Here is a 26587-nt window from a genome sequence, read left to right on the forward strand (position 1 = left end):
CTCAATATGACTGGAGCACCTTAATTACCCACTAAATCACCAGGCGCCATAATTTGGTTATACGGTTACCATCCAGCATAGTAAATGGTTTGCTGGTGTACAAGAAACCACTTGGCCCATCACTCAGTGAAGAGTCACTCATAGGCATAAGGAAGAGGAAAGAATGAAGAAAAAAAATATAGATGAGGAGAGAAGGAAAGATGGAAGGGAAAGAGCAAAGGGCAGTCACCTGAGAGCAGCACTTCATCGAGAGAGTGGATGGTGAGCAACTCCACCTACCACTGAAAGAATGCTACATATCACTAATGCCATCTCCAGATAATTTCATTTAGCTTCAGGATAGACTTTTCAAGCTGGTGAGGTTAAAGATAGCCTTCATTAACCCTTTCAATATAAGAAGCCTCTCCTAAGTTGAATAAAATAGCTTGAAGACAATAGGAAAAAATTATAAGAAAAAATACATCATTGTGCTGAAGGGGTTGTCAATTTGTGAAAACACAAGGTGTGAAATGGCAATTTCTAAACGTGACAATGTACTACAGGCAGTGGTGGGCATTAATGCATTAATCCGTTAATAACGGAGCTAATTTTCTTGTTAACAAGTTAATCAGTTAATTTTTTTTTTTTAAGTTAGTGGATTATCGTTAACTTCCGTTAAAATTTCCATTTATTTCTGTTAATCCGTTATTTATTTTCTGTTACTGGTCACTGTAGGTCAGAAGCAATTTAAATTGTCAAATCTAATTTTAACTGTATTTTAAAATATTTTGGGATATTAATAAAACTTTTCCAGCTTTAAGAGTGTCTTTTATATAGGAAAACCGAGTTTCATATATAAAAAACAAAAATAAGCAAGTAGCAGATTAGCCGACTATCAAATTAGTGATTACGCAAGTTAACGTTTTAAAAAACTAGTGGATTAACGGATTAGCGGTTAATTTCCGTTAACTTAATGAAGGAATTGGCGGATTAACTTAAGAGGAGCTACTTGGCGGATTAACAGATTAATGGTTAATGAAGCTAACGTTTTTCATTAACTTGCCCACCATTGACTACAGGTGGTCCTTGTTATATGTCAGGGATGTGTTACAAAATATCACTACATTTTCCATACATTTAATATTATGCTTTGACTCTGAGTGTCATCATTTATTATTTTTGATGTTATCTGACGATTTTATTCAACTTGGGAAAAGACTGTTGTACTGAAGGGGTTTACTGAGTTAAGACAGTGCTGGAGAGTGATGCTTTCATGTCGTGGCACCAATACACATTGGCAGCTTCACTGGCCTATGATACAAATGTCCCTCAACTCCCTCACTATCCCCCCAAAAGGATGATGGTGGGTTGAAGGAAAGGAGTAGCCTGCAGTCCACTGTGTTCACACTCAGATGAAAATGGGGCCACAACAACTACTACAGTACTAAGGATTTATCTAAATGCTGTAGTCATATAAAAGAAAAAAAAAAATGTCTAAAGCTGAATAAATAAGAATAAAAACACATCCCTGGGCTCTACATGTTAAACTAGGTGAAACTGCAGGTAACAATGTAACTTTAATCCTCTGAATCTGTGATATATTTTCAAATTTATTCATGCAACATTCAGACAGTAAAATTCAGCTTAAGTAAGACTTTTTGATCTGGAGGGGTTAGGTATAGCCTTCATTCATTCATTCACAACCTGATTTCTCTCCCTAAACTGATTAAAATCATTTGATGGTACCAAGAATTAAGAAGAAAAAAAAAGTCGCCCATCTGAAAGGGCTAACTGGAAATATATCAGTAACTCTGTGAGAAATTAAGAGTAAAAAGAGAACATAAAAAAGACAACATATCATGAGGACTAGTTGAACTCAAATATCCTCACCTATTTCTTCATTCTTTTTGGCCCATTTGATGATACCTTCACTGTATTTCTTATGTTCAGGATGCCTTGTGTCATCATAGATCACTCCATTGATATACATGAAGCCAGATGGGAATTCTTTCTGGAAAGTTGTAATTTGTGTTACAGACATGCAGAAGAATTCTGATATGGATATTCACAGCAGTATACAAAAGCAGTAAGTACGTTACTAAAAACAAAAGCTAACCATAGTAAGGTATAATGGAACTGGGCTTACACTAATGGAATACTACAGGAGGCAACCAGAGTAATATTTAACTGATTAATTACACTCTACTGCAAGGATAACACCGAATAAGGATACTGGGAAAACCATGAGAAGAGAATGAATACCTGTACCATATCAGTAATGGCAACATTAAATTGAAAGATGATAACCTGAATTAAAAAGAAAAAAAAAAAAATTGTAAAAGCACTGAATTTACAGTTATAGAGATCCTGTGCTGGGCAGGTAAGGGCAGAATATAACACAAATACAGTATACCAGAATCAAAAACATTTTTTTTTTTTTTCAGGTATAATCTCATTACTGGGCATACTGACAGCATTATTAGGCAGGTGAGCAAGCTGGCTGAACTCAGGGTCACCTGAGAGGTCCTGATTCACTGCTAGATCATTGATACAGATGATGGAGTCACGCAGCTTGGTTAGTTTCTGTGAGCCTAGAAGTAACATCTCCTGACAATGAGTAGGGAATCGGCTAAGGAAGAAAGAGTAAGAATAATTTTAAAATATAAAATCGAAACTTTACCTGAAAAATAACATATAAGTTGTAATTTCAAACTTAGGTGTAGTGATCAAAAGTGTTGAAATTAATATAGAACATGAAAAGGATTCTAATGTCTAAGTCTGGAATCCAATGTAAAAATTTTTCTCTTGACTCTGCTACAATGTATGGAGGGATGATACTGAATAGAAAGAAAACTACTGAAGCTTTCCTAATGTTCAGCTTAATTGTATAACACTACTGTAGGGTACCTGCCATCATGGTTACATATTATCTAGGTATTATTTTTCACATACCAAGGGAAACCTCTGTGTACATACTTGCAAGCCTTCTTAAAGTGCGTTTTCTTGTGATAAGGTCTCTGTACTCGTACATTTAAAACAATTTCCCTGTGGCACTCACATGCCTTGGGCTGATCACAACAGGTATGCTCTGGGCTGTTGTCTTTGTCAATCACCTGTACAAGAATTATAATGGAAGTCAATACAGTACATATGTGTGCAAAATTCAATCATGAACTAAATACAGGCAGTAAATCACCATCATCATCGTGTTACATTATTCTATTCCAAAATCCCACAACAACTCGGAAGGGACATATGCAAAAACAAACACTTCCATTACTGGTATCCTGTCAGTCTATAAAATGTACAAAGGAGCATCAAAATAAAAAATATTAAAAACTGCTTAACCCTTTCACTGCGATGATGCCTATTTTACTTTATTCCTGCTACTTCCTGATAACTGAATTAAGCTTAAGAAAAGATCTCTTATAATGCAGCAATTTTAAAGCATCTTTCCTATCACAACCTTGTTTCTGATCATCAGTATGGGTTCTGTCATGGACACTCCACTGGTGATCTTCTAACCTATCTTTCAGACTCCTGGTCATCCTCCTTTCGGGACTTTGGCGAAAGCTTTGCCACTGCACTTTACATCTCAAAGGCTTTCGATCGAGTCTGGCATAAATCTATAATTTCCAAACTGCCCTCTTACGGTTTCTATCCTTCTATCTGTGCCATCAACTATAGCTTCCTTTCTGGTCGTTCTATAGCCGCTGTTGTAGACAGCCATCGTTATTCTCCTAGATCTATCAACAGTGGTGTTCCTCAGGGTTCTGTCCTGTCACTAACTCTCTTCCTTTTATTCATCAGTGACCTTCTAAGCACCCTATCCACTCGTACACTGATGATTCCATCCTTCACCTTTCTATTCGGTTCCCACAATGTCCATCTCAGCAGTTACTTCAACAAGCAAGGGATGAGGCTATGGCTCATCTAATGTCTGACTTGGCTCGTATCTCTGACTGGGGTAAAAATAATCTTGTTTTTAATGCATCAAAAACTCAGGTTTTACACCTATCAAACCGACACAATCTTCCACAGAAGTACCCACTAATGTTTAATAATATCCAGCTGAATCCTGCATCATCCTTGAACATGCTTGGGTTTCATTCACCTGGGACTTATCTTGGAAAGATCATATTGCATCTCTTGTAAAATCTGCTTCCAAGAGATTGGGTGTGCTAAGCCAACTCTGTACCTCTGTACTTTCTTTACTCCTGCACAATTGCTGACTCTATATACGGGTTTTATATGCCCCTCTGTAGGGTACAACTCTCATGTGTGGGAAGGCTCCCCACATACTGTACAGCTCTTCTCAATACGGAGGAGTCAAACGCTTTTTGTCTCATTAAGTCTCCTCCTCTTACTGGCTTCCTTCAACCTCTGTCTCTTCGCCGCACTGTTGTATCTTTATCTCTTTTCTATCCCTACTTCAATGGTCACTGCTCCTCTGAAATGCCTGCTTGCATCCCTCCATCTCTACAATGAGTGCGTAGCACCCATCTAGCAACAAACTCTTATCCTTTTTCTGTCCAACTCTCAAATGCAAGAGTTAACCGTTCCTCCCAGTCCTTAATTTATGCAACAGGTCAACTCTGGAACTGTCAATCTCTGTCTGCATTTCCTACTTCCTATGATCTCCAGTCTTTCAAACAGTGTGTCCAGAAACCTCAAAATGAATGGATCTTGAATTTGGCTCTCTTTTGTATTGTTTTTCATTTTGCTTGGAAGGAATGGTTTGCAGGGTCCTGGCCTTTGGTTCCTTCTTTCTTGCATTTAAAAAAAAAAAAAAAAAAAAAAAAAAAAAAAGCAGCTGGGGGTTCCTGGCCGTCGCCCACTCCTCCTTAAGTGGGATTTCCGAGATTTTGGCAAATACACCCCTACTTCAAACCCTTATATCTGCCAAACTATGATAGCTAGAGAAGCAAATAAAAGCTCATAAGACTCAGCAACTCTTCCTCTTTCCAATTAAGGTATCCCAAAGTCTCTAGGTGATCCGTCAATGAGTAAAGATGAGTTGAAGACGAGTGGTTTTTCATGTTTGGCGAGGCGGACCCGACCGCATGCCACTGGCTGTGGCCTTGACCTCGGTCGCTAGTGCTGGCAGCATTGACGGCAGTGGTGATTGTAACACTGCCCGTGCACCCTTGGATGGAACGTGGTAAAATCCACTCATTTTCCAACTTCTCCTTACTCACCGTCGTCTCCCCAAAGGGTTTTCCGCCCATTTCATAGTGCCACTATGCCCCATAGGTGTGTGGGAAAGAAAATATCTCTTCGTTTTTCTGTCCTCACTTCTTTCATCTATTATAATAACTTCCCTTGACTACGATACTGTACTTATAATTACACTTGACATCACGATTACGGGTAATTGCACTTTGACAAGTAAATACTGTTGCTGTTTCAAGCTTTATTGTTGAGTATGAGGTACTTATTTGTAATATAATTCAGACTGATTTGTACTAATCAGGGGCATCGTGAAAATCTTATAAATATTATACACGACTTACATTATTTGTACTTTCACATCACAAATACACTGATGCTCATATTCAGCACAATTTTCTTGAGTATCGAGTGAAATAATTTAGTTATAGCCAACCAGGTAATTTCTTTCTGGCCCGCTCACAAGTGGTTTTCTTTCAGGTGATAGGTAGGATATGCTGATGCTCACATTCAGCACAATTTTGCTGAGTATCAAGTGAAATAATTTTGTTACAGCACCAACCAGGTAATTTTCTTTCTGGCCCACTCACATGTGGTTTTCTTTCAGGTAACAGGTAGGCTAATGCAGGGTATTTCCAATAATTTTTTTCACCAATATCCAATAAACAGTAACACTTCTTGGACTGCACTTGTAGAGCTTAACATAAAACATTTATATCACTTACGGTACTATAAATCACTTACGATATCCAACATTTCACTTATTTATAAAAATACACAAACTTGTGCATTCCTGTACACTACTTACACTTTCCCACACACTTGCTCAGTATTCATGCTCGGAGTAATACTCGGAAAAGCATTTAGGGCATAGGGGTACCTTGCACTCTGCAAACTGGTATGAGGTCTCTCTTTGGGCTGGGGGACGGTATTTGGTCGTGTAACAGACGTGGCACCGCCTGTAGGCCTGACGACCTACTGTGGTACAACCAATCTCCACCAGCTTGTGCTGCCGGAAGTACTCAGCACAGCTGAGCCTGTCCGCTGTAGCCGCTGTCCCCTGCCTAGCACATGGCACCTGTGCGGTTGAATATTCTTCAAGGAGTTTGTGTGCCAGCTCATTCTCAAACTCTTGTAGAGAGACAGGTTTCCCGACGAGCTCCTTGAACAGTATGTAACTGTTCAGGACAGCGATATCAAGAAGGTGTAAAAACGCCTTCTTGTACCACCTGCAGGACTTACGCAGGCAATTGACCTCACCAATTTGCATGTCCAATTTATCAACGTCGCATTTTATTATAATCGCTGAAAGCATCTGGCTGTAACACAGGTTCCATGGTCCTGTAGTCTGTTTTTCCAGTTTCTTCCAACACACCCTTATGTACTATTGACATGTTAACCTGTCTCTTTTCATGAGAGAGATGGGCTAACATGTTGCCACATTTCTTGGTCAGAAGGGCTCCTTTCTCAGTATTTGCCGAATATACAGGGAAATTCTTTCTGTTGGCCCTAACAGTTCCACAGGACCCAGTACCGTGGCCATGCAAATACTTGGTCAATGCCGGCGCAGTGTAATAATTATCGGTACACAGAATGTGGTGCCTGTTGAAATACCTTTCCATGAGGACGTTCACGACCGATGCAGGGAACCCATAAGGATCGTCACTAGGTATATCAACATCTGTTGCCGAATAAATTATCACATCTAGCAGATAGATAGATTATTTTCTGGTTAGGAGGGCCGATAGGAGGTTAGTGAGGGATGTTAAAGTTATAGGAAGTGAGGAGTGTGTGCAGCAGCACAAACTATTGATTTGTGATATGGTGCTTAAAGAACAAATGATGAAAAAGAGGACTTATGTACCTAGGAGGAAAATATGGAAGCTGAAAAACCAAGTAGTAAGGGATGCCTTCTATAGCGAGTTGAGGAGAGTGGTGGCTGAACAGGGAGCTGTAGACAGAGGCGTTAATGAACAGTACAGAGCCCTCAAGAACAATTTCTTGAGAGTTACTAATGTAACATGCGGCTGGACAAGAGGACCACCAAGACATAAAGTAACTTGGTGGTGGGATGAGGGTGTAGAAGCTGCAATTAAGGAGAAAAGAAGGCTTTTCCGGGAATGGAAGAAGGGTGGTAGCAGAGGAATATTTGGCTGCCAAGCGTAGGGCTAGGAGAGAGGTATACAGGGCAAAGTCTGAGTCACAGAGACAATTACTTGATAACCTCAATCATGGGGAAAGGAAAATATATTTAGGGTGGCAGGTCAGGTGAAGAGGGATAATCGGGATATCATAGGTGAGCAGTGTGTGAAGAATGATGAAGGAAGGGTAGTGGTGAACAGTGAGGATATTAAAGATGCATGGAGAGAGCATTATAACCGGTTGTTGAATGAGGAGTTTGACTGGGACAGGGAAGGTTTGGAGCCAGCAGATCCAGTGTCTGGCCCTTGGCCTTTGATTGATACTGCTACTGTGAGTGAGGCAATAGGCAGGATGAGGGTGGGGAAGGCAGCAGGTGTGTCTGGGTTGACTGCCGAAATGTTGAAGGCCTCAGGCGATATAGGGGTGAGTTTAGTCACTGACCTGATAAATAGGATTATTTATGAGTGTGTTGTCCCAGATGATTGGCTGAAGAGTGTAATTGTAAATGTGTATAAAGGGAAGGGTGATGCCCTGGAAAGAGGGAATTATAGAGGTATAAAGCTTTTAGATCAGATAATGAAGGTAATGGAGAGAGTTTTAGAAGGTATGATTAGAGAAAGAGTGAATATTGATGAGATGCAGTTTGGGTTTATGCCAGGTAGGGGGACCACTGATGCCATATTCATTGTTCGACAGCTTCAGGAAAAATATATTGGTAGGAGAAGGGATCTTTATTTTGTTTTTGTTGATTTGGAAAAGGCCTTTGACAGAGTCCCTAGAGAGGTGGTGAAGTGGGCAATGAGAAAGCTTGGCTTGGAGGAGTGGCTGGTTAGGGTGGTTATGGCCATGTATGTGGGTGCTCACACCCAGGTGAGAGTGAATGGAGATTTGAGTGATGAGTTTTCCGTGAATGTTGGTGTGCATCAGGGGTCAGTCTTGAGTCCCATGTTGTTTATCATGGTACTTGAAGCCCTTTCACGTGACTTTAGAAACGGACTCCCGTGGGAGTTGTTGTATGCTGATGATTTGGTGTTGATTGCAGAGAATGAAAGGGGAGGCGGAGGAAAGGTTTAGGAAGTGGAGAGATGGTATGGGGCAAAAGGGTTTAAGGGTAAATGCAGATAAAACAAAAGTGATGATATCTAGGGTTGGTGGCGGTACTGTCAAAGACGAGGGAGAGTGGCCATGTGCAGTTTGCCACAAGGGCGTGGGAAGTAATTCCATCTTGTGCGGTGTGTGTGATAAATGGGTGCATAAGAGATGTAGTGGTATCAGAGGTAGACTGCGAGATAATGCTGATTTTATGTGTACGGCGTGCCGGGGTGAGCAGGTGGAGATCGTCAGACGTGAAAGAATTGAACTTGCTGGTGAATCTCTTGAGTGTGTGGAAGAGTTTTGTTATTTAGGAGACATGTTGTGTGCTGGAGGTGGGGGCTGGAGCTAGCTCTGTGGCTAGGGTGAGAAGTGGTTGGAAGAAGTTCAGGGAGCTCTTGCCTCTCCTGACATTGAGGGGGCTCTCCCTACGTGCTAAGGGGTCTTTGTATGCAGCGTGTGTTAGGAGTGTAATGCTGTATGGCAGTGAGACCTGGGCAGTGAAGGAGGAAGACATTCGCCGGCTCAGACGTACAGAAATGACAATGATTAGGTGGATGTGCAGTGCGTCCCTGCGTCCAAGGCCTGGAGGGGCTGGGTTTACAATGGAAGAGTTGAGAGGTAGGATGGGACTGGAGTGTATTGGTGTTGTGATGAGGAGAGGTAGATTGAGGTGGTTTGGACATGTGGAGAGGATGGGGGATGATAGTTGGGTGAGGAAGGTGAGAAGTGTTAATATTGGGGGTGGGGTTATGAGGGGTAGACCGAGAAAGACATGGGACGAGGTCATTAAGTGTGACCTTAGGGTTAAGGGACTGAACAGGGAGGCTGCAATGGATCGTGCAGCATGGAGAGCCGCCATTAGGTGACCAAGGCCGACACATGCAAGCATGTTGGAGCCTTTAAAAACGAAAACGAAAACGAAAACTAGCACACATTCAGTTTTGAAGTCGCAAAGCACAAAGAATTTGAGGCCAAATCGGTGACGCTTTGATGGCACATACTGAATAAATGCCAGTCTGCCCCTGAATAACACCAGCGACTCATCAATAACCACTTTCTGGAATGGACAAAAAACCCTGGAAAATGACTCCTTGAGCATTGTTAGGATTGGTCTTATTTTCCACAACCTGTCGTTCAGTGCGGGCCCGTAATTTCTATTGAAATGAAGGAACCTTAGGATGGCCAGGTACCTGTCACAGGCCATGTACTTACCGAAGACAGGTGTGCCAACGAGTTCATCAACTGACAAATACTCATGGAGCACATGTTTTCTTACGTGTGCCATCAACTAGGTAAAGGCTAGCCAAACAAACATCTCCCCCACCTCCAAAGGTATCCAGTGATGCATGTGCATGCTCTCGCTGGCGGCCATGTCCAGCCACCGCACACACATGGCCTGGTGGAAATTGATTTCCTCCACCAGGTATTGCATAACAGCAGTTGTGAAAATGGCCCTGAACAAACTGCTAAAAGTCCAGGGCCTTGGGGGAAGCTCATCCTCCTGTACACCTGCTCTCTCCACATCAAATATTGTACCGGCACCATCCTCCCATACAAAGGTATCGACTCTACCCATACTGTACATGGTAAAGCCGGCCGTCTGGCAGTTGCAGGACTTTTTTTCATCATTCGTGCATGCCCATGGGCAGGGGGTGAGGGTGAAGGAGAGGGAGAGGTGTGGGAGGTGGGGGAGTAAGCAGGTGATGACTCACTTGATGTGGAACTTGCCTGGGGAGACACACGGTGCTGAGTACCTCTACGTAGGACCCGTGTGGGAAATAAAACTCCTGAAGGGTCCAGCTGTGGAGAATCAGCTCTTGAGGTGGTAGGCTGAGGTGTTGGAGATTGTTGTAGGATGAGATGTTGGTGAGCAGGCGGTGAGTGTGTGGAAGAGAAGGCTCTTCGGCATTTGTTCTGCAGATGACCGCCAGCTCCATGGTCATTTTCCCCATGTTCTGGGTCATCAGTCACCTCCACCTCGCCAAATTCGTCACTTTCATATGTCCTTCCCTCTTCTTGAAGGAGTTTTGGAGCTTTCTCTGGCGTCGGAGAGCAGGTAGGGGTCAGAGGGCGAGAGAGGTCGCTCTCCACATGGTAGCTCTTTCTCTCCTCCGAGGAAATGCTCTCGCTAAGTGTCCATGAGGACACGGTGTCGCCCAAGGCACGTCCAATAGCACTATCACTTAGCCCATTACCTGGCACTAAAGGCAGGACTTTCATGGGGGTCGATGAGGTGATCGGCCCTTCACACAGTGCTACGGAATCGGATGATGACAAGGAAGAAGACACGGCTCCTCACACTACCAATGCCGTGTACAGACCAAACCGCGAAACTGCAGGGTACCTGGGGGTCCTACCTACCCGGTGGGTATCATAGAAAATGGTCGCGAGTTCAAAGGGTGATGGGAAGGTGAGTGCGGTATATACATGCCGTCACCCAACGATGCTCTGCGCCCTGAATCGTGACAGCTATACACGTCAGCCAGTGGTTAGAGGTTAAGGCGATATCAACTTCTCCAGCTAAAAACATCTTGATTAGCTGAATAAAGTCATATGGTGGACGCAAAAACTGGGCACAAAGAATGAAACTGGACAAAGGGGGTTAAAGAACCAGATATTTATGATTCAAAGAAGATTCAGACATATTCTCTGTAATAAAACAATTACTTATGGCTACCAGACCTAATTTCAAGGAAAATAAGAATCAGCATAAACCTAAACCTGCCTTCTAATATCGTATGCGAAGGGAAGATGGAGGAGAGACTATGCAAGCTCTTTATTCCCTTTCATAACATTAACTACAGAAGAATGTCTCAGTGCAATATCTCTCCCTCCAAAGTCAAGAATGATGGCATCACAAGTGGTGGGCCTACACCAATATTGCACAAAGGAATTTCCAGTCCCTTGTCTTCTTTCAATCAGTTTCCTACATCATCATCTATGGACAGCCAGATTAAAGTGAGAGCTACATTCTGTGACTGATGGGATTAATTCACTCACTTACCACACGAATAACTGAGAAGTACTTGAGCTGGCGGTTGCGGAGCTTGCCATAGTCTCGCACTGTTTCCCTCAATTCCAGCTCCTCTGCCTGGGCCTTAAGAGTGCTTAAGATCTCATCTCCTCCTGGTGGGATCACTCCATCCTGAAATGAGCCTGCACAAAAAATGAGCTAGAAGATCATGAGAAAAATCTACTTTTGGAGGATTAGAAACATTTCCTAATCCTATTCATGTATTATACATCTTATTTCTGAAACTTCCAGACTACAGTACTGTATCTTATTTTCCTAAAGAGAGATCTTGGATACTAAATGAGATAATCACCAGCATCAAGACTAGGCAATTTAAGATAATATAAGTTATGTACTGTATTTTTTTAAAAATAACCACAGGTTAAAGCTCAGAATTCTCAGAAAAACTAAAAAAGCTCGAAGCTGCTCCCCACAATCAACATCATATGATTCTCGCTATTCGCTCCTCGATTTTAATATGTAAGAATAGGTGCATAAATTAGAATGTACATATGATTATGGAATGCCCCCACAATATGACATGCAACTGAAAGCCCATTTCTTCTGAGTTCCACTAACTATAAGAAAATATAAATATCTGTATCAAAAAAAAGGTTCAAACAAGGCTTACAAGGTCTAAAACTCTGATGCCATGTAATACAGGTCAACATCCAAACACATTAAATCAATTTAACCTTATAACATTTTACATCTATCTATCTATCTATCTATTGCCAGACGCCTCAATCCCGTTTGGGGTGGCCACAAACAAATCGCCTCCAAGTCGCCCTGTCCCCCGCCATTTCACTCCCCTGCTCCCAACTCACACCTCCCTCTCTCATATACCTCTCCACCCCATCCCTCCATCCCATCCTCGGCCTCCCCCTCCCTCTTCCCCCCTCCACCTCACTCACATACACTCTCTTCGTCAGTCTTTCACCCTCCACCCTCTCCACATGGCCAAACCACCTCAGTGTGTTCCTCATAATGCTTCCTATCACACCCACATCCACATCCACACCACAACGCTCCTTTATATCCTCATTCGTCAGCCTGTCTCTCCATGTGACTCCACAGGCTCCTCTTAAATAACTCATTTCCACTGCTCTCACTCTTGACTTGTGTCCTTCCAACAACATCCAAGCTTCACTTCCATACGTTAGAGTTGGTATCATAATACTACTGTCATGTAGTAACTTTTTCACTTCCATGCTCACTTCCCTGTTTCTTATCACTGCTTTCAAAGAACCAGCAACCTTTCTTCCCTGCTGTACCCTTTCAAGCACTTCACCCTCCAAACCTCCATCCTTACTCATCACACTACCCAAGTACTTAAACGTACTCACATTTTCCAATTCCTCACCATCCAACCTCGCTGTACATTCACTGACTTCACCTCTCTCAAAGACCATCGCTTTACTCTTCCCTACATTCACCTTTAGATTCCGTTTCTTACACACTCTCCCAAACTCATCCACCAAGCCTTGCAGCTCCCCTTCATCTTCACTCAACAACACAGTATCATCTGCAAACAACAGTACAGGGAGTTTCCAAACACTATCCTCTCTCACCAGGGCCACTCCAACATCCACTACCCTACCTTGTACCTCTTTTATTACCCCATCCATGTACAGATTGAATAACCATGGAGACATGACACATCCCTGTTTCAACCCAACTTTCAAAGAGAAAAATTCACTTAATTCACCGTCCACACGTACTGCAGCCTTCGCACCATCGTACATACTCTTCACAGATTTCAACAACTTCCCATCTACTCCCATATATTCTTAACACTTTCCACAATCCTTGTCTATCCACCCTGTCATATGCTTTCTCCAAATCCATGAAAGCCGCATACAACTTCTTTCCCTTCTCTAGAAACTTTTCCACTAAAGATCTAAGAATTTAACTAAAAGATATAATATAATTATTGTAAAAGAAAAATGTAACTAGAACAAGTATTACAAATGAGTTAGGCATATTTTGCTGTTTATATTGCCACCCCAACCTCCAACACACTGAAATTTGTTTGTTTTGTTTCATTTATAAAGGCTCTAACATGCTTGCATGTGTCAAACTAGGTCACCTAATGGTGGCCCTTTATGCTGCTTCATCTCTGGCAGCCTCCCTGTTCAGTCCCTGAGGTCACACTCTATGACATCATCCCAGGTCTTTTTTGGTCTGCCTCTTACAACTCTACCCTCGATAATAACACCTCTCACCTTCCATTCCCAACTGTCATCCTCCATCCTCTCAACATTCTCAAACCATCTCAATCAACTACTCCTCACCACAACACTAATACATTCAAGTTCCATTCTTGCTCTCAACTCCTGTATCACAATCCTAACCCCTCTATGCCACTCATTCAAAGATGCATTACATGTCAATCTAATAATTTTAATTTCTGTATATATAAGCCTACAAATATACTCTTCCTTTACTGCCCAGGTCTCACTACCATACAGCATTACACTCCTAACATATGCTGCATACAAGGACCCCTTAGCACGGAGGGAGAGCCCTCTCAATTTCAGGAGAGGCAACAGCTTCCTGAACTTCCTCCAATCACTCTTCACCCTAATCATAGAGCTCTAGCTCCACTTCCAGCACATATCATGTACCCCCCTAAATAAAACTCCTCCACACACTCAAGAGACCCTCCAACAAGCTCAATCCTTTCATGCATCTCAATCTCTACACGCTTTCCCTGACACACTGCACACATGTAATCAGCATTATTTCACAGACTACCTCTAGTACCACTACATATCTTAGGCACCCACTTATCACAAACAGCGCACAAAGCAGAGAAATTTTCTACACTCTTATGGCAAACTGCACATAGCCACACTCCCTCTGCTTTTACAGTATTGCCATCAGCCCTACATATCATCACTTTTGCTTTATCCAAATTTATTTTCAAACACTTGTACCCCATTCCATCTCTCCATTTCCTAAATCTTCCCTCTGCTCCCTCTCATTCTCTGCAGTCAACATCAAGTCATTAAATACGCCATCTTCCATGAGTGTCAATTTCTGTTGTCGTGCGAGAGAGCTTTAACCCTTTAACCGCGGGTGTCATTCCAGAATGACGTTGCAAAAACTGGACCAAACCGCGGGTGTCATTCTCGAATGTTTGTAAATATTTTGAATACCCCGCGTTTTTTCCGTGCGCCAATTGTTTCAAGGGAGAGTAGCTATTAAGTTCTCTCACTCCAGCCGACCCCCACCTCCCTCCTCCCCCCCCTCGGGCCCCACCTCCCACCCCCTGGGCCCCCCACCCCACCCCAGACCAAACACGCATCAGTATCTGTCCAGCTGTGTGAGTGACAACACTGCTGATGTGGAAGTGAAGTGCAGGCAATTACTGTGCCTTTTACCTGCCTCAGTGAACACAGAGTGGGTGTTTATCGTATGTGCAGTGTTCATATATGTTTATAGTGTTATTATCAGAATGAGGTTGGCATTTGGTAATGGTGTGTGAGCGAAAAATAGTGATTACAACACCGCTGATATGGCAGTGAAGTGCAGGCAATTACAGTGCCTTTTACCTGCCTCAGTGAACACAGAGTGGGTGTTTATCGTATGTGCAGTGTTCATATATGTTTATAGTATTATCAGAATGAGGGTGGCATTTGGTAATGGTGTGTGAGCGAAAAATAGTAATTACAACACCGCTGATGTGGCAGTGAAGTGTGGGTAATTACAGTGCCTTTTACCTGCCTCAGTGAACACAGAGTGGATGTTTATCGTATGTGCAGTGTTCATATATGTTTATAGTATTATTATCAGAATGAGGTTGGCATTTGGTAATGGTGTATGAGCGAAGGTAATGGTGTGTGAGCGAAAAATAGTGATTTTAGATCGCTCACTTCTAATGGCACTGCCCATCCAGTGACAGTCAACGAAATCATGAAACCTACATCATTGCAAAGCCGAAGGTTAGTACTTTCTAATGGTACCTTATTTTTCGCTCTAGATTTATTCTGTGCAGAGTTATAAAGGTTTAAAGTTTGTTTACATTTTGGTCGAAACCCCCGCGGGAGAGGACAGTCGGGGCAAAACAATGCCCGCGGTTAAAGGGTTAAGCACCATGATAAACAATGGGCTCAAGACTGACCCCTGATGCATGCCAACATTCACTGAAGCTCAAGACTGACACCTGATGCATGCCACCATTCACAGAAAACATCTCTCAAATTTCTGTTCACTCTTAACTATGTGCGAGCACCCTTGCCCATTGCTAAAACCACTCTAACCAACTATTCCTTGATCCCATTCTTTCTCGTTGCCCACTTCACTGCCTTCCTAGGAACTCATCAAACGCTGCCTCTAAATCAACAAAATCAATGTACAGCTCCCTCTTTTTTTCCTATATATTTTTCCTGAAGTTGTCAGGCAATGAATATTGCATCAGTTGTCCCTGTGTCTGGCACAAATCCAAACTGCATCTCATCAATATTCACTCTTTTCCTTATCATATCTTCCAGGACTCTCTCCATTACCTCCATTATCTAGTTCAGAAATTTTATGCTTCTAAAATTTCCTCTATCCAGGACATCATCTTTTACATTTTTATTACACTCTTCAGCTGGTCATCTGGAACTACACACTCATATAACTGAATTTATCAAATCAGTAACCAAACCCACTCCTATATCTCATGAGCCATTCAACATTTCACCAGTAAACCCAGACTCTTCCCCAACTGCATCCAGCCAATTGCCCTGCTCACAGTAACAGCATCAATCAGGGGCCAAGGGCCAAACACTTTATTCGCTGCCTCCAAATCATCCCAGTTTCAATTAAACTCTTCATTCAGCAACCAGTTATAACACTCTCTCCAAGCATCTTTTAATATCTTTGCTGTCCACCGCTACTCTCTTTCATCACCCATGATATCCCTTTCACTCTTCATCTGTTTTGTCACCTTAAAAATCACAATCTTCCTTTTGACACTATTAAGGCTACTCAGAAAACACTTGGATTTTGCCCTGTATACATTCTTTCTGGCCCTATGTTTGGCATCCAAGCACAGCACTCTTTTCTGTTACCATACCTTTTCCATTTTGGGAAAAGTTATCTTTTCTCCTTAACTGCAGTTTCTACCCTCTCATCCCACCACCATGTGATCTTATGTATTGATGGTGCCCCTTGTCTTTCCACATGCTGAATCAGTATCGTTCTAGTGACTGTTCTTGAGAGCTCTGCACTGTTCATTAACATTTCTGTCAACAGCTCCCTGTTTGGCCACCACTCTTTTCATCTCACTATAGATGGCATCCCTTACTGCTTGGGTTTACAACATCTATATTTTTCTGCTGGGTGTGCATAGGTTCTTTTCTTCACTTCCAGCTCCTTTAGTACCATGTCACATATTAGTAAACTGTGTTGCTGCACACACTCTTCACTCCCTATAGCTTCAATATCCTTCTCTACCCTCATATCAGCCATCCTGACCTGGAAACAGTCAATCCGGCTACTATTACTCCCAGACTCATATGTAATTAGCCTCCTCTCTCTTTTCCTAAAAATACGCATTGCACACAACTGGTAAAAGCTGTGACATCACAACTCAGCACTGATCAAAGGGTCATAAATAAATAAGAAGTTATATTGTGGCAAACAAAACAACTTTAAAAAAGATAAACCCTTCAAACACATTTTCAGTCTATCTCAAGCCAAAACAAAAAACACTGCAAATAGGCCTAACCTACAGTATTTACAGCATTGTATGGCACCTATCTATTCTCACATCCAAAACTATATACCATACAGTACATTACTCTAGATCTATTACTACCTGAATATTACTCATCCAATAAAAAATGGTCAGATTTTCCTCTTGCCATTAAAACAAATTCAGTTACACAGATATCTGACTGTAAATGTTTGATCATCAAGGTTGCCAGCCAGGCATCATTTTCAAGTATTTTTAACTGGATATTCAAATTTTGCTATACTGTACTTGTACCTGTACCAGCATTTCATTCCATGGACCAGTGCTTACACTGTAATGCTTGTTGATCCACTCATCCATCACCCAATCCTTTACTGTCCCATCAGGAGCACTAGGGCATGGGGTTAGGCTATCCACTCCATACATTTAAAAATGATCAGGTGACTCCCTGAAGAAATGCCCCCAACCAACCCTTGGATTCAGATTCACAGGGAACACATCCTTAAACCACCAAACCACTAGGTGTTCATTAATGTTTTCAGTAATCCCCTTTGTTGCCACTTCATTTGAAGGGATACATCATTACAGCCTAAAATGAAATGTTAGCAACTGATCAGACAGGACCAGTTGTGTCAGATTATCCACAAAAAGTTTGCATAATTCTAAGTGGGTAATTAAGTGCTCCACAGTACAAACATCTTTCTCATCATGTTGCTATAAAATTTTAGGCACAAAAAATAACAACAACAAACAACAGTGCTCACCTGCATACCAATTGGTCAGACGGCCTGAATACTTGACAGGTTCTTCTGCAATATTATGGGGTGCCAGTTCATCATCAACTGTAAGAAGCCCAACACTGCCAACATAAGAGGAAGGAAAGTGTGGTTGTGATGACTTGGTATGATATTAATGGAGATGACAACTTACAGTACTCATATACAAGAAGTCATGTGTACAACAAAATTTTCATGAAACAAGATACAATATATACAGTAGGACCTCCCTAAGTTGGACTAACTAGGGCTTAAGCCTGTCCAACTCACCTGCAAACCTAACTTAACTGTCATCATCCCATCCTTAGGGGGATTTAAAACCTTTTTGCTATATATATATATATATATATATATACATGATGGGAATGGTTGCTGATACGAGGGCTGTGAGAGGACGATGTGGAGGTCTGTCAGATCATATGACTGTGGTATGCAAGATCAAGCTGAGAAGACTTAGGTGGATCAGGAGAGAGAGAAGCAGTCAGGGAGAAAGACTGAAAGTTGAGAAGCTGAGGATCAAAGAAATGGCAGATGAATACAGGACCAAAGTAGAGGACGAGTTAGAATGACTGAATTGGAATTAAATGGATCTGGACAGACTGTGGAATGCATATTGGGATTGTTTAGTTAGGAATGCTAAAGCGGTGTGTGGTGTGGCAAGAGTAACAACAAAGAAGAAAGGTACGGCATGGTGGGATGAGGAGGTAATGAGAGCAGTGGAGGAAAGGAGGAAGAAGTGGCTAAAATGGTTACAGGATAGGGGTTCAGTTGAAATAAGAACTGAATATGTTGAGAATAAGAAGTACGTAAAGAGACTAGTGAAGAGGAAAAAGGAGGTATATGAGGATCTAGGAAGAAAAAGGAATGCAACTCTGAAAATAGAAAGTTATTCTGGAAAGAGGTGTGGAAATGTAGAAGTGAAAGCAGAAAGAAATGGGATGATGTGAAGGATGCAGGTGGTAGGTTATTAACCCATGGAGATGAAGTATGGACCAGATGGAAAGAATATTTTGAAAGCCTGATGAATGGGGATAGACAGAGAACAGCAGCTGTAAACATGATTGGTTTTGGGGGTGTGCAGAGAAGGAATGCAGTGCCAGGAGACGTGACATTCGCACAGGTGAAGAGTGCTGTGAAGTGGCTGAAAAATGTGAATGCAGCTGGGGTTGATGAGGTGTATGCAGAGATGCTTAAATGTAGTGGAAAGAATGGAATGAAGTGCTTGTTAGAGATATGTAAGATGGCATGGATGAGTGAAACTGTGCCTGTCGAGTGGAAAAAGGCTGTGATTGTACCCCTGTACAAAAATATAGGTGAACGGAGTGAGTGCAAGAATTATCGTCGCATAAGCTTACTGAGTGTGGTAGGGAAGGTATATGGAAAAATTATTATAGAGAAAGTAAGAGAGATATCAGAAGTCCTAGTGAGTGATGGACAGGGTGGCTTTAGGAGTGGCAAAGGATGTGTGGACCAAATATTTGCAGTGAGACAGATAGTAGAGAAGGCTTGTGAGAAGAACCATAAGGTGTTTATGGCATTCACAGATCTGGAAAAAGCACATGACAAAGTGGACAGAATGGATTGAGGAAAGTTCTGTGCATGTACAGTGTAGAGGGTAAGCTGCTAGGTGCTGTCAAGAGTTTTTATGATGGTAGTGAAGCATGTGTCAGGGATAATGGGCATCTAAGTGAATGGTTCACGATCAGTGTGGGCGTGCGACAAGGTTGTGTGATGTCCCCATGGTTGTTCAATGTATATATAGATGGGGTGATGAGAGAAGTGAAAACACGAGTATTGGAGAGAGGGATGGCATTGGTAATGAATGGTGATGGATAGAATATCTCAAATTTGTTGTATGCTGTTGATGCAGTACTGCTTGCAAGTACCAGACAAGAACTTGGTAGGTTAGTGCAGAGTTTTGCTGATGTCTGTAAGTGTCGTTCCTTGAGAGTAAATGTGGAAAAGAATAAAGTGATGGTTACTGAGAGGGAAGGTGACTCCCAGTGCAATGTAACAGTGCATGGAGAGAGAGACTGGAATTGGTAAGAGAGTTCAAATACTTGGGGACAGTGATAGAAAAGAGAGGAAAATGTGCAAAAGAAGTTGAAAGTAGAGTGACACAAGGAAGAAGAGTAGCTGGTGCAATGAAGGCCTTGATAAGAAACACAGGCTTGAGTGTTGCAGCTGCACAAGGCTTACATGAAGAAGTGTTAGTGCCAACTTTAACATATGGATGTGAGACTATGGTGTGGCATGAAAATGAAAAGTCAGGAGTAAGAGCAGTGGAGATGGGACTGCTGAGGAATGTATGTGGAGTACAGAGGGTGGACAGGATATGAAATAATGTGATTCGTGAAAGACGCGGAGTGAGGAAGTCGGTGGACACCAGAATTGAAGAGAGTGTACTGAGATGGTATGGTCTTGTGGAAAGAATGGATAACAATAGAGTGGTGAAGAAGGTATTTCTAAGTGAATTCGAAGGAGGGAGAAGGCGAGGTAGGCCAAGGAGAAGGTGGAGAGATATGGTGGATGAATGTGTGAGGAAGAGAGGTTTGGAAGTCGGTAAGGCTAGGGAACTGACAGGAGATCGAGCTGGCTGGATGAATTTTGTGAGAAGTGCATGATCAGGGATTTTTGGCACCCCTTTTTAACGTGGCAGCGTCTGGATTGACTCTGTCAGATACGATTATGTGAAGCTACAGAACGTGGTGAATGTTTTTGGTGTATCCAATAGAGCCAGGATTCCAGGGGCTTGAATGATGAGTGAATGGAAACGTGACCCATTGGATTGGGCAATTTTAGGCTCTCTGGACATTGCTACTCCTCACCCTGCCCTTGGGTGGGAAAGGAGGTCCAGATGATGATGATGATGATGATGATGATGATTACACAGTAATCCCTCTACTTTCCGGACATCCCCACTTACCGGGCATAATCGTCCCGGGATCCAATTTTCCCAAAATGGTCCGGGGGGGGATTTTTTTTTCCCGCCCGTAATTTGAACTTGGCGCACGCGGTGCGGGACAGCTTTGTTGTGGTGCGTCATTCCTCCGATGTCCGCTAGAGCGCCCCTGCATCCTCCCCACTTTCCACCTGTCTCTTGTCGTAAGTGAAAGCTCGTCGTCATGGCTGCCCACGTGCTCACTTTTGTGGTGATGCCTTACCTGCTGCAGGCACTCCTGCTAGTCTCGTGCCTCTCCTTCGTGTGTGTGATGATGGCCCCGCCGCCTGAGAAGAGGAAGAGAGTGGTTCTGACTCTGGAGAAGAAGCAGGAGATATTGGAGAAAGTAGATGCGGGATGGTCTTCGTCATGCATCCTCCGTGAGTTCAACCTGGCCCGATCTACTTTGTTTGATATTAAGAGATCCCGAGACAAACTCATGCAGTACACAGCTGACTTCTCGTCGAAAAGCAAACGCAACATGGAGAGGAAGATGATGTTTATTCCCAAGTTTGCTGAAGTCGATCGCTCCACGTTGATTTGGTATCGACAGCAACGTGCTGCTGGTGTGATGGTATGTGGTACGGAGCTGAAGGCTGCTGCTGAGAAGTTCGCAAGGTTTCACGACGCCCTAGACTTCAAGGCATCCGAAGGTTGGCTCTTCGCGTTCAAGTTACGACATGACCTTACCAACCGTAAGTTTCATGGCGAAGCTTTGGACGCCAACGAGGATGGAGTAGAGGAGTTTCAGCACAAGGTGAAGGGCTTGATTGATAGGGAGGGCCTCACTCTTGGTCAAGTCTACAACGCTGATGAAACTGGTTTATTCTATCGCTCTTTGCCTACGAACACTCTAGCTGAGGAGACGGAGAAGCGTGTACCTGGCCGCAAGCTATGCAAGCAATGGATATCTGCTTTGTGTTGTGCCAATGCTAACGGCATGCACCGGCTTAAGCTTGTTATTGTTGGCCGTGCAAAGCAGCCTCGGTGTCTTCGTGGGGTGACGGATGTCCTCCCTGTCGTCTGGTACCATTCCTTGAAGGCATGGTTCACAGCCCAGATCTTCAAAGACTGGTTCCACCGCCATTTCGTCAAGGAGGTCATACATTACTAGACAGAGAAACTGGGAATCCCACGTGACCAGGTATAGGCCCTCCTTCTCCTCGACAATGCAACTGCCCACCCATGCGACAAGGACTTGGTGGCTGAGAATGGCCGCATTAGGTGCATGTTTCTGCCACCTAATACTACTGCTCTCATCCAACCAATGGACCAAGAAGTGATCATGGCAACAAAGCGCCTATACTGACGAAAGTTCCTGGATGAGGTGATGGTTGTTCTCAAGGACAACGACGAGCACACGGAGGGACGGGACATGCGAGGCCAGCGGACTTTGGAAAACCTTCGCCGCTACAACATCAAGTCTGCCATTTACAACTGGGCCAATGCATGGAAGGAAATCCCTGTCAAGACTCTAGAAAATGGTTGGTCTCGTCTGCTTCTCAGAACGAATGTGGAGCACAATTTCCTAGGTTTCGACGTGGATGGCTTCCATGAACGTCTACATGCGCACGGCGACGATGTTGATGTGCACGAAGTGCGTGAGTGGTTGGATGACGACAAGGGCGATCCTGGGTATCAGACCCTGTCTGATATCAAGACTGCATCTTCAGTTGCAGGTGTCAGTACCCAGCTTGAAGATTCCGAGGACGGCAACGATGATGCAGACTCCTCTCAGCATGACACAACTCCAGCCATCCCCAAGCTAAGCACACTCCGGGAACACCTAGAATTCGTTCTGGACTACTTGGAACACCCGGACTGCGACAGGGAGATGGGACCCTTGGGACTTCTGGAGGAAGTGCGTGCTTTCAGGCAGCGCATCATAAATTGTCAGAATCGTCGTTCCTTGCGTCAATCAACGATTGACAGCTTTTTCAGGCCCGTGACCCCTGCTGTACCCAGCCCTGGCTCCACTCCATTGCCTCCCCAAGACAGGCCCTCATGGTCCGAGCCACAGCCCAGCACATCAGCCATGGTGGAGTCACTGCTCAACGTGAGTTTGCATCTATCTTCTGAGTCGTCTGCAGTGGGTACGCCATCACCACGACCCAGCGATGCACCCCTAGGTCACCTCCCAGCGATACTCTCAGACACTGACAGTGATTAAAAGGCAAGAACTTCTCCACTAGACCACAGGGGAATTTAGTGTTGTGCAGTGAAAGAAAAACAGTGCATACAGTATTGTTAAGAAATAAGAAATCTGAGTGAAAAGACAAACAATTTTTGGACAAAATTTAACGTAAATAAACTTGTGTGATTTGTTTCGAAATTGGTTTTATGAGTGGAAAGACTTAAGTGCAGAGTGCAACACTTATTAAGTTACAATGGAGCATAAGTAAGGCAAGAGTGTGCAGCGTGAAGAGAATGGACTTCTGAGTGTGAATGACTAAGTTAAGTGTAAGACTTCATGAACAGTGTACTGCAAGTGCTGCAGGAAATCCTTCTTACTGTCAGGGTCTGAGTGGAGGCGGTTATTCATCGAGATGGCCATGGACTTGATGTAAGCAGGCAGAATGTTTCATACTGTACTGTACTGTATTTTCCATACTGTACTTACCTCAAACACCTCATTTCACTCTTTTATGTCCCTTATTGGTGTGAATATGTAGTGTCTTAGGTGCTATGCATGTGCAGTAGGGAGGTGTTTTTCTGAGTTAGGCTAGGTTAGGGTCCATAACTACCAGTCCAGGAGCCAGGGACTTGTAAGTACCCAGAATGTTTAATATTGTATAAACCTACCTCAAAAACCTCATTTTATGGTTCTTTTGCATTTATTTCAGTCTTTTATGTCCCTTATTGGTGTGATTTAGGTCTTAAATGGGTGCTATGCATGTCCAGAGGGAGTTGTATAGGTGTTTTTCTAAGTTAGGGTCCATAAGTACAAGTCCAGGAGGCTATTGCCCACTATCCGGACAGGACCACTTTCCGGACATTGCCTTTGGTTCTATTACGTAGGATAGTGGAGGGATTACTATATATATAAATATATATATATATATATATTTATTAGACTGATGAAGAGAGTGTATGTGAGTGAGGTGGAGGGAGGAAGAGGGAGGGGGAGGCCGAGGATGAGATGGAGGGATGGGGTGGAGAGGTATATGAGAGAGGGAGGTGTGAGTTGGGAGCAGGGCAGTGAAATGGCGGAGGACAGGGAGACGTGGAGGCGATTTGTTTGTGGCCACCCCAAATGGGATTGAGGCGTCTGGCAATAGAGAGGTGGCGTGCGGTCCTAACGGACCCAGGTTCAAATCCCGGCTGGGGCAGGGAACAGTTTAAGGATTTGAATTTCATTAAATCAGGCTTTACTGATCTACCAGAAGACCCGCCGACATGTCGTAAAAATACCCCCGCTAATACCAATACACCAGTCCCGTATGAGACAGCCCTAGCATGTATTCAATATGGACGGTGGGTGTTAGTGTCGAAGTAGTGACATGTAGAGGTGTATAGTATGTAGGAGGACTGCTGGGCCTTGATACCAGGCTGTGAAGCCTATGCCCAGAGTCGGACACATAAATATATATATATATATATACATATATATATATATATATATATACTTATTGTATATATATATAAATATATATATATATATATATATATATATATATATATATATATATATACATACATAAATTGTTGCAAAAAGTGCTGACGCCCCTCCTTGGTAGCTATTTGAGGAGGATTTTTATTTCTCCTTATAGAATGGGTGCATACTATGCAAACAACAAAATGTGACAAGAAATATAGTACAAGCAAGCCAAAACTGCACCTGATTTAAGATAGTTTCTGACTAATGGAAGGCCAACTTAAGGTCTTAATGTACTGTAATTCATAACAACCTGATTGTGTGATGACAGCCAGAAAACAAACTTAAAATATTTCAACCAATGTTGAGGTGCTAAATGAAACAAAATCTTCATTCTTTACTGAAGAATCCATTACACAGTACTCAGTATAAAATCCTAGTCTCTAACTGAATCTTTGGGGTTAAATGAAAAACTTAACAAATTCTCAACTGGTTACGCATTACATGAAAGATATTAAATAACAGTACTGAAAGTACAGAAAATGGCAAAAACATCAATGCAATTCAAAAAACTGTGCAAAATTGACCCGGAGTGATGGCGTCTGCATCATGGGTCCACCCCCCAGAGGCTGTCAAAGCGGAGGAGGCAGACAGCATGGGGGTCAAATCACCACAAACACCCACAGCCCCTCATGGGGCCCGAGAACCTGGGAGTGGCTATGGTTGTCTAAGTAAATATCACATCTCCCAAAACAACACACACAACAACACCGTTTTTCCACACTGAGAAATGACTCTCCAGCGGTCATTTCTTGAAGACTTCTTCTAGCTGGTGACACTGAGAGCAACCTAGGACCAATCAACAAATACATATGTTCAACATGCTCAAAACCCATCACTTCAAGTTGACAGACAAAGAGTTCAGTTCAGTGCAATTCTTGCAAGAACTGGACCCATTTCACCTGCACAACACTAACATCCAAAGAACATTACACAAACATCTGGACCTGCTCCTTATGCTTCTTCCTCCCACCCTCTAACCCCCCACCAGCCCCCCCTCTTCCTTCCTCCATACCTCAGCCTAACCAACTGATCCTTCCCACACCATCCAATCCCCCAGTCCCTCCCACTCCACCCCAACCTTTATCTCTATCACAACCTTCTCCTACCCCTTCCCCTCCATCCACACCCCCACCTCCCCTCCGTGCTGTAGCACCCAACACACATCATGAACACAAAATTAATATATACACAGATAGCATAAACAAAAAAACAAGAACTCACATGATTCCTCAAACAACAAAACATAAACACTGCCATCTTACAAAAAAAAAAAAAAAAAAACTACACAGAAACCTACATTTCATAATTTAACCACCATCAGACAAGACTTGGCTGACAGCGGTGGCAGTGGACCCTTCACCCAGGTACACCAATCCATCAACTTTTCAGATACTAGAGCACACACAAAATCACTTCTCCCCCCACGTGACACTGCAACAGAAATACAATCAATTAAAATGTGCACTGGCAACAAATCACCCACAACAATCACCAATACATACACCCACCAAATTGACTTAGGACCTACACACAGAATTGCAATGGGAGAGTTGGCTGTCTTTGCTTTGTGTTTCCACCTTTACCAAGTGAATTTTTTGAGCAAGAAGTAACTGGCAACTCCTCTGGTGTTGGCAGGGGTGGTGAAACACTCAGCACGTCAGTGCTTGCCCAGAAGTGAGAGTGGGAGTATAAGTTCACCTCGCTCCGAGCTTGCACCTCCTCCTTTTTTTTTTGTATGCACTACCGTTTGCCTTGTTATTTTCCTAGAGTCAAGTTGTCATGCCTGGAAAGTAATGCTCAAGGGATGAGAGGGTCCGTATCATTGCATGGAGGCAGAATGATGTCCCTAACATGATTTGTGAATGTACTGGACGCGCAGAGTCGACTGTCATGAAGATTCTTGCTGCAGCGCGCAGGTTGCCACCTGAGCACAAGCATGGCAGTGGAAAGAAGTGGATGACTTTCAGATGTACAGATACACTTCTGAAGAGGGAAGTAATCAAGCATCCTCAAATGACAGCAGCAGAATTGAAAAGAATGCATCCCCAGCTGTTACAAGACATCTCAATTTGAACTATCCAACACCGCTTGCAGAAGGAGCTGGGTTTGCCAAGCCGCACCGCAGTCA

General features: G+C 43.1%; 1 protein-coding gene across 1 annotated transcript in view; it reads right to left on the minus strand.

The window, feature by feature from the left end:
* LOC145414257 (snRNA-activating protein complex subunit 3-like) overlaps positions 1-26587 on the minus strand; it is an 85916-nt gene that overhangs the window by 42075 nt on the left and 17254 nt on the right. The window contains exons 3-7 of the mRNA XM_080283856.1: positions 17849-17943; positions 11390-11541; positions 2956-3092; positions 2452-2608; positions 1870-1990 (exon numbers count right to left, since the gene is read on the minus strand). Coding sequence (XP_080139982.1) covers positions 1870-1990; positions 2452-2608; positions 2956-3092; positions 11390-11541; positions 17849-17943 — 662 coding nt within the window. The remainder of the gene's footprint in view (positions 1-1869; positions 1991-2451; positions 2609-2955; positions 3093-11389; positions 11542-17848; positions 17944-26587) is intronic.

This window comes from Coenobita brevimanus, chromosome 98 (genome assembly GCF_032717465.1).
Source record: "Coenobita brevimanus isolate Jiangsu-jjx chromosome 98, ASM3271746v2, whole genome shotgun sequence".
In the NCBI taxonomy this organism is placed as follows: Eukaryota; Metazoa; Arthropoda; class Malacostraca; order Decapoda; family Coenobitidae; genus Coenobita; species Coenobita brevimanus.